Genomic DNA, 9,573 nt, shown 5'->3' on the forward strand with positions numbered 1-9,573 from the left:
CCTAAAGTGCTGAGATTACAGGCATGAGCCACCTCGCCTGGCCTTATCAGAGTAACTTTACATGCTCCCCTCTCACTTCTACTTTTCTCTTTTAAATTCTGAACTGAAAGAAGTTTTGGTGAAAAAAAGCCTACTGTTTGACAGGAAAAGTTAAAATTATTACACAGCATATGACAGTTTTTCCAAAGTTCAGTCATGCATATTATCTTGTTTAATATTCAAAAAGATCTTTGGAATTCTTATTACACTCATACTACAGATGGGCAAATAGAAACAAAGAAGAGGAGAAAGGCTTCCTAAGCTATGCAACTAGAAGTCTGCAGAGTTAGGCTCGAGCCCAGAGCCGCTCTCTCCCACAAAGCACAGAATAATTCATTCCATCCCTTTGTCTTAGGCATGTAAAGCACCTCTACAGAGAATAGCTTTTCTGACACAAACATGTATAACTGGACAAATAACTATACAATGAAGTAAAAACACAGGGAAATTTATTTCACAAGCATAATTTACACTATTTTGAAATTCTGATTTTTGAGAATGTGTCACCATATAGAGAATTATAATCAGTGTATTTGTCTAAATATGATTTAGTACGAGAATCTTCCCTACATTCTAAGTCTAAAGTGCATTTTCAATGAACGCCATATATACCAGAGCAATCTTTTACCTTAACAGCAATAAGGGAGAATGTTAGCCTGATTATTAAAAAGAAAAAAGAGGACCAGGCGCGGTGGCTCACGCCTGTAATCCCAGCACTTTGGGAGGCTGAGGCGGGTGGCTCACAAGGTCAGGAGTTCGAGACCAGCCTGGCCGACATGGTGAAACCCCAACTCTACTAAAAATACAAAAATCAGCTGGGCATGGAGGCACTTGCCTGTAATCCCAGCTACTCAGGAGACTGAGGCAGGAGAATCGCTTGAACCCAGGAGACAGAGGTTGCAGTGAGCCGAGACTGTGCCATTGCACTCCAGCCTAGGTGACATGGCAAGACTCCGTCTCAAAAAAAAAGGAGAAAAAAGAAAAAAGAACAGTAAGTTGAAATTATCAAGAACTGCTACTTGACAACATTTCCATTTCACAGGATTTTAAAAAGCACACAAGATGCACAGTAATAAAACTATCACTTCTGTGCTTCAGACACTGTTGTCATAGGAATCATTCCTCAGCTTTGCTGACTTGTGTCTAAATTTTTACCTATAACACTGTACTTCCATGGTGATGTTACAGAAATACACTTCACTTTGACAAAGAGACAATGTGTGAGAAAAGTCTCCAGTGTATTGATGAAACAAAAATGTCCTCAAGCAAAAAATGAGGACTTAAAAAATGGAGATTAATTAAAAGATTACCCATAGGCTTGAAAGTCAAAGAGATATAAAAATCAGCCAGACGTGGTGGGTGGTGGTATGTGCCTGTAGTCCCAGCAACTCGGGAGGCTGAGGTGGGAGGATGACTTGAGCCGGGGAGGTAGGTTACAGTGGGCCAAGACTGCGCCACTGCAATCCAGCCTGGGTCACGGAGCCAGACCCTGTCTCTAAATAAATAAATTAATTAAATTAAATACAAATAAAAAATAAAAGTCAAAGAGAAGTATGAGAAACTAAATGAAACCATAAGAGAAGTCATAATTTAAAGTGTTTTTCTAAGGCACTAAATGACAAATGAGAGAGGATTACCATTGTCTTCCAGTAAGCACACTAAGGCATGAGTGTCAAAGTAGAGCCTCCTATTGCCAGAAGAGGTGAAATCTCTCCTTCTGCGCTCCAGCTGCAGGTGTCCAGCAGACAGGCTTAGCTCTAGGGCAGAAAGGACAGTAAGCTCAAAACAGACTGAACGCAAAACAGAAGCAACTCAGCATCCTGAGAAAATAAGGTATACCCCAAAGCCTACCTGGTATTTTATAACAGCTTCACTGAGATATACCATTCACCCAATTTCAAGCATACAATTCAATAGGTTTTGGCACAGAGTTGTGCAAGCATCCCACAATCAAATTTAGAATATTTTTTTTACTCTCAAGACAAACTGTACCCCTTAGCTGTCACCTTCCAATTCCCCCAGCCTTTCTCCACTGCCCCCAACCATACCCAGGACAAGCACTGGTCTATTTGCTGTCTCTTCTGTTTATCTACTCTGGAGATGTCACAGAAACTGAATCATATAATATATATAGTCTTTTGTGACTGGCTTCTTAGCATGTTTTCAAGGGTCATCCATGTTGTAGCACGTCAGTACTTTCATTTCTTTGTATAGTTGAATACTCCTCCACTGTATAGCTATATTAAATTTTGTTTATCCATTTATCAGTTGAAGGATGCTTGGGTTGTTTCTACTTCTTAGCTATTATGAATTACATGGACGTTATGTTTTCAATGATCTTGAATGTATACTTAGGAGTAGAATTGCTGGATCATATGATAACTCTATGTTTGTTTCAGCAGCCGCCAGACTGTTTTCCAAAGCAGCTGTACCATTTTACACCCCCTCTAGCAGCACACATGGGTCCCAACTTCTCCCCATCCTCACTAATCCTTGCTATTATCTGGGTTTTTAAAAAATTATAGTTATCCTATTGGGCGTCAAGTGGTATCTCACTGTGGTTTTAATTAGCATTTCCCTGATGACTAATGATGTTGAGCATCTTTTTATGGGCTTGCTGGCCATTTGGATATCTTCTTTGGAGAAATGTGTATTCAAGTCAGCTATGGTTTGAACGTGTTCCCCAAAGTTTATGTGTTGAAAACTTAATCCCCAATACACCAGTGTTGAGAGGTGGGTCCTTTAAGAGGTGATTAGGCTATCGGGAGGGCTCTGTTCATGAATGGATTAATGCTGCTATCTCAGGGGTAGGTTTCTGATAAAAGAATGAGTTTCCCACCCTTCCCTGATAGGTGTGCTGTTCTGCCTTCCGCCACGTTATGAAGCAGCAAGAAGGGCCTGGCCAGATGTGGGCCCCTCAGTCTTCAACTTCCTAGCCTCCAGAACTGCAAGAAATGTATCTGTTTTTTTTGTTTTTTTTTTTTTTTTATAAATTACCAGTCTGTGTTATTCCCTTACAGCAGCACAGAACAGACTAAGGCAAAGTCCTTTGCCCATTTTTAATAGGGTTGTCTTCGTATTACTGAGCTGTGAGAGTTCTTTACATATTCTAGATACAAGCTCCTTATCTGATTATGATTTGAAAACATTTTCTCCCATTCTGTGGGTTGTCTTTTCACTTTTTGATACTGTCTTTTGAAGCACAGAAGTTTACTTTTGATGAAGTCCAACCCATCTGTTTTTCCTTTTGTTGCTTGTGCTTTTGATAATATATGTAAGAAACCACTAGGAAATCCAAGTACATGAAGATTTACACCCATGTCTTCTAAGAGTTTTACAGTTTTAGCTCTTACATTTAGGTCTTTTATTCATTTTGGATTAGTGTTTTAAATGGTGTGTGGTAGTGGGTTCAGCTTCATTCTTCTCCATGTGGATATCTAGTTGTCCCAGCACCATTCCCTCCGCTGAAACGCCTTGTCACTCTTGTTGAAAATCAGTGAGCTATAAGCATGAGGCCTTGTGTCTGGGCTCTCCACTCTAATGCATTGATCTATATGTTTGTCCTTATGCCAGTGCCACCATTTCTTGATTACTTGTAAGTCTGTTTTAACTTTGACATCAGAAAGTGTTTGTTGTTGTTGTTGCTCTTGATTTTTTTTAAGGCAGGGTCTCGCTCTATTGCCCAGGCTGGAGTGCAGTGGTGCAATCATAGCTCACTAGAGACTTGACCTCAGCCTCCCAAGGTGTGGGTTTTAAACTTTGTTGTTTGTCAAGGTTGTTTGGTTATTCTTGTTTTCTTGTATTTCCATATGAATTTTAGGATCTGTGTGTCAATTTCTATAAGAAAACCACTTGGGATTTTGATAGGGATGTGTTAAATTTGTAGATCAGTTTGAAAAGTACTGCCACCTTTATATTAAGTATTCAGATCAATGAAAATGGATGTCTTTCCATTTATTTAGGAAAATTATACTTTAATGTACATTAGACTTTAAGTACATTGCACTTTTTATATGTTGCTGGATTTGGATTGCTAGTATTTTGTTAAGGATTTTCTCATTTTTAATCATAAGAGATATCAGTCAATAGCATTCTTTTCTTGTAATGTCTTTGCAAAAGCCTATCTTTAGAGAGCTATTTTCCAACAATTTTTACATTACCTTTTCTATAAATTTTTGTGCATTTAGCCTAGCTCCAATCCATTTTGTAAATTTCTTATTTGAAGGTACTCATCTGACGGAGGTGGTATAGTATATGGTTTAGTTTCTTGGCTTTTAGATTTTATGAATTCCTAAAATCATTTTTTTTTAATTGGGCCAAGTGAACTAGTTCATGGTTGTAAATCTAATACTTTCAGAGGCCAAGGTCGGAAGATCACTTGAGGCCAGGTGTTCGAGACCAACCTGGGCAACACTGCAAGACCTCGTCTCCAGAAAAAAAAAAAAAATCAGCAGAGTGTGGTGGTGTGTGCCTGTAGTCTCAGCTACTCCTAGCTACTTGGGAGGCTGAGGCAGGAGGATGGCTTGAGCTCAGGAGTTTGAGGCTGCAGTGAGCTATGATCGCACCACTATACTGCAGCCTGGGTGACAAACGAAGATCCTGTATCTAAAACAAAAATATTAAAAATTTTTTAATTTTAATCCCAGCACTTTGGGAGGCTGAGGCAGGTGGATCATGAGGTCAGGAGTTCAAGATCAGCCTGGCCAAGATGGTGAAACCCCATCTCTACTAAAAATACAAAAATTAGCCATGTGTGGTGGCGGGCACCTGTAATCCCAGCTACTCGGGAGGCTGAGGCAAGAGAATTGCTTGAACCCGAAAGGCGGAGGTTATAGTGAGCCGAGATTGCACCACTGCACTCCAGTCTGGGTGACAGAGCAAAACTCCATCTCAAAAAAAAATAAAAAATAAAAAATAAAAATCAAAACAAAACAATATTTGAGTTGCCAATTTTTAATTGTCATGAAAGAACATTTAAATATAGCTGCTTACTACTATTAAATATTATACTAAAAATGAAATTATGACACCAAAAGAAAAAAAAAAGATGAACAATCTCTAGAACTTCCATTTAATCAACTTAGTATATGAAAATCTTGCTACATATTTGTCACTACTTTTCAAATTTTGCCATTAACTGGCACCAGTCTGAGGTCTGGTGTTGTAGAAGGCTGGTAGGAGCAAGAAGGGTCACCTGCCAACTCAAAGGTCAAAGGTTTCCCCAGCAGGCCTCTGAATGACCAGAAAGATGCTGCAGCTGATCAGCTTCCACTGTCAGTCCTTCGCCCCTGATTACCCTACAATAAAATCGAGAGTAAACAAAAATGTGATATGAACTGAACCCTACAGATCTGACACTTCGCTGCAGCCTATGGAAGTCGTTCCCAGCCTACTCACAACTTGGGAAGAGGAGAGTAACTGTGGTCATTGTAAGCATCAAGATGAGAGCAAGAAATGCAATAATCCATATCTGTATCAAGAACCATTTGCAGACTGACAAAATATAAAGTGCAATGACTTATGTGTGTTTGTATGTGTTTGTTGGTAAAACTGGGCCCTTAGATTCGAAGAACCACTGTGCTATGACACGAGGTCCTTGACCTGGCATACAAAGCCCTTGCTATTTATGACCACACTTATCCTTTCAGCTTTCTTTCTAGCAACCTAAGCTATTCTATTTCCTGCAATTCCATGCTTAAGCACGGCTTGCTCCCCTTTCCCAACTGTTAAACTTTAAGCATTCTTTTTACTTTTCTTCATTAAATTGCCAATTTACTGAGTATACATTATGTTTCAGATGTGGCATTTTCTTTTTTACATTTTATGGTTCTCTCTGCTTCCTCCACCCAGCTAAGGGAGCAACCTTTATTGCTCCCATACCTGTGTTCTCAGTTCAGTACAGATAGCTCATCATAGCACTTAATACCTTATTTCCTCATCTGCATTATCTATTTGCCCAAGCTGCCCAGGAGCAGCCAGTCTTGCTCATTTTTTATCTTTAGCATCTGGCAAAGGGTCTAGCATACAGCAGGCTAGGAATATATATATGTGTGTGTGTGTGTATATATATATATAGTAATTGAACTATAATGACTTCTACAATCTGGATTATGAAACTGTCTAGAGGGAAAATTTGAAATGAATTCCTTTCTCCTCAGTTCTTCCCTTTTCACACAAATGAGCTCACTTAAATCTGGTATCTCTTTTTTAGTTTATTTCCAGTCCTGAGACAGAAACTGGCCTCCATGAGAAGAGACCCAGGATGTCTGCCCAACACAGAAGAGACCTAGCTTGAGAAAGTGGGAGTGAATGAATGAAAGCACTTATCTAGGGGACCTCTTAAGGACCACCTCACCTGCCCTAGAACTCTATTGGACTGTCCCATGTGTCAGGAAGCTTGAAAACACCTGAGTCTGGAATGGCTTGTGAAGAGTGACAGGGTTACTCTAGACCCAAATTCCTTGTTTCTAGTAAGAAAATAACCATTCATGTATTTAGAACATAACCTCTTCATCCCCACTCCCACATAAACAAAACAATCACATGACTACTTTGTAACGCCAATTTAGATACTACCGTTTTTTATTGTTGTTCTTTTTCAGAAAGATTGGAACCAGAAACAGCAAGCTTATTTCCAAGAAATCCTGCCTCTGAAAAGTCGACAGAAGGGCTGGCCACTTGCCAGTGGGCACTCCAACCCCTGCTGAGGGAAGGATATGCCCTCTTGCCTTCTGTCAAAGGGCAGTACCTGAGGGCGCTGCCTACTCCTAGAGTCCTCACTGATCATAAGGAAGCAAGTCAACTGAGCCGTGTTAACGAGTAACATGCAATTCCCCTTTCTAGGGACTTTCAGCATATCAAGAGGATATTAAAAACCCACAATTACAATAGAGGCCCAAAGTTAGCCTTGGACAGGATGTGGAAACCAAATACAACTTAAGTAGCCCAATTGAGAACCTCAGGTACCAAGCAAACAAGTGGTTGGGAAACGCTCATTAGCTGGTTAATGAGCATACACCCCTCCTTAGCTGTGTCCCTGCTCTGCTTCTGTTTCTATGCGTCCATACTTATGTTTTACGATGACTGAAGAATGAGATCGCTGACACTAAAACAACAGTACCACCTTACGGATTGGTCAGCAAATCCATGAGAAAGAACACTCTCTTTTTGCCCCATACTCTTGTATTGAGAGAAAAACAAATTGGAAATTACTAGCTTGTCAGAAAAAGCACAACAAAGGGCACAACCTAAGACCAAACTCATCTCCGACTCCTAATTCCTGAAGGACAGTGGCACCGAGTTCACTACTCATTGCCCACTCTGTATATACAGTTTCCTTCACTTTATTGCTCTACTAATCAGTTTTTACCCCAGCCAATGATATTCTTAAATTTTAGATATAGTCAACATTTGCTGGGCCTATCTGTTGAATAGGAAAAATGTGTGGTTAGTGATGGCTACTAATGAACATGTATAGACTGCCCAAAGTGATAATTTTGCCAAGTCTGTTGATTATTCGAAATGATTTTTTTCTTTATTCAACAATATGCTATCTAATAAGTTGATCTTGTTTACTTCCCTCATCTCCAGGGCAGTGATCTCTCTCACCTCCTTTTTAAATAGTCATGCGCCCCACAACTACCTTTCAGCCCAGGACAGAGGGGCACACACGACAGTGGTCTATGAGACTATAATACATATTTTTACTGTACCTTTTCTATATTTAGATGCGCAAATACGATTGTGTTCAGACTGCCTCTAGTATTCAGTACAGTAACATGCTGTTCAGGTTTATAGCCTAGGAGCACTAGGCTCTACCTGCTAGTCTAGCTGTGTAGTAGGCTGTAGCATCCAGGTTTGTGTAAGCACACCCTACAATATTCACACAAGGAAGAAGTCGCCTAATGACTCATTTCTCAGTAGGCGACTGTCCTGAAGGGATACACGACTCTATTTAATTAAATGCTACCTTCTCAATGAAATCGTTTCTGATCACCCTATTTAAATTCACGACTGGAGACCCATTCCACTTCCCAAGCCTTATCCTATAATTTTCCTGTACCATTTATCAAATTATGAATATATAAAATTATGTATAAATTACATATACATTAATTATGAGTACGTATATCCATACACATTTACTGCGTCTCCTCCGCCAGAATTAAGCTCCACAGGGAAAACATTTTGTGGACTGACATATCCCACACATCTGGAAAAGCGCCAGGGACAGGGTAGACGCTAGGACTCCACGAATTAATGATTCCATCAGAATTTGAAATCAAACTGTAAAGCCATCCCTTCATTTCTCAGAGATTTGCTCCCCAAACATACCCACCCCTTCCCCTTGAGCGGCCAACAGGCTGCGCCCTGCCAAACAGAACGCCTGGAAGGCGGTGCCCAGAAGCAGACCCTAGGAGTGGGCGGGCACCACCTCCCCGCCCCAGCACGCACCTCCCTCCAACTTTAGCGCCCGGGATTCCCAGGAATTCGTCTCTTCTGGGCTAAGCCCCGCCACCGCGGCCGAGCAAGGCGGGCGCGGACCTTCGCCCCACGGTCCGGGCAGATGCCGGTGCCCTTGGCTGACCCGCCTCCGGCCTGCCCGGCCTTTCCTCGGGAAGGCTGTAGCTGAGGTCCCCGCCCCACCCAGCCCCGCGAGACTAGCCCCCTCTCCTTTCCCACCTGGGCCTCACCTCTCCTGCAGGAAACAAGTGCAGGCGCCGGGCCTTTGCACTGGGGAAGGGCGCCGGCGGCAGCGGCGACGCCCGGACCGAGGCCCGGTGGGCACCTCCATGCGCCGCTGCGCCCGGCCGGGGGTGCGGCATACCCGAGGCGCGAGCGCTCCCAGTCCCCGAGCTGCCGGCGCGGGGCTGCGGCGGCCAAGCGCGGGGAGGGCACTAGCAGGAGGAGGAGTAGCGGCGAAGCACGTGACACGCAGCCGCGGGTCGCCGGGGCGCGAGGGCGCAGCGCCCCCAGACCGTCGCAGAGCGCAGAGAGGCAGCGGCGTGCTGAGGTTTCGCTGCCTCCCGGTCTTCCGCTGAGGCCCGCGGGCAAGAACAGAAGCCGCCGATGGCCGGGCAGGCGCTGGGTCCTCTGGCCGCCGACCGAGCCGCAGTCCATCCCCGAGCCCTTCACTGGCCCGGGCGCGCGCTCCTGCCTCTCGCTCGCGGCGCCGGTCACGCGCGGTCCCAGCCCAGAGTCGGACGGCTGGAGCGAGCTTGGGCGGCAGCGCAGGCCCGCCCTTTCCTGCCGGGCGCGCGGGTGGGGCTCGGGACGCGCGCCCGGGGCGGGGCGGCGGGAGCTTGCGGTGGCTCTCTGGGACGCGGGGCCGAGCTGGTGTGGCTAGTCTCGGGGCGCTGCAGGGACCGTGCGAGCCCCCGCCCCATTCGCTAGGCGACGGCAGCGACCGGGAGGAGCCTGCGGGCACTCCGGAACTGGAAGGAGCTTGTTGCTGCGACGATTTGCATATTCACTGCACTGCTGTCCTTATAAAGGAATTAATTACTCCGGCGCCCTTCAGAGTCCTGTGAAAAG

General features: G+C 43.9%; 1 protein-coding gene across 2 annotated transcripts in view; it reads right to left on the reverse strand.

The window, feature by feature from the left end:
- MCUR1 (mitochondrial calcium uniporter regulator 1) overlaps nucleotides 1–9,302 on the reverse strand; it is a 52,336-nt gene extending 43,034 nt beyond the window's left edge. For both annotated transcript variants that reach the window (XM_025384328.1, XM_025384327.1), the window contains exons 1-2: nucleotides 8,733–9,302; nucleotides 1,677–1,796 (exon numbers count right to left, since the gene is read on the reverse strand). In XM_025384328.1, the coding sequence (XP_025240113.1) occupies nucleotides 1,677–1,796; nucleotides 8,733–9,159 (547 nt within the window). In that variant the 5' untranslated portion in view covers nucleotides 9,160–9,302. The remainder of the gene's footprint in view (nucleotides 1–1,676; nucleotides 1,797–8,732) is intronic.
- Nucleotides 9,303–9,573: the final 271 nt, after the last annotated feature.

The sequence above is a fragment of the Theropithecus gelada genome, chromosome 4 (assembly GCF_003255815.1).
Source record: "Theropithecus gelada isolate Dixy chromosome 4, Tgel_1.0, whole genome shotgun sequence".
In the NCBI taxonomy this organism is placed as follows: domain Eukaryota; kingdom Metazoa; phylum Chordata; class Mammalia; order Primates; family Cercopithecidae; genus Theropithecus; species Theropithecus gelada.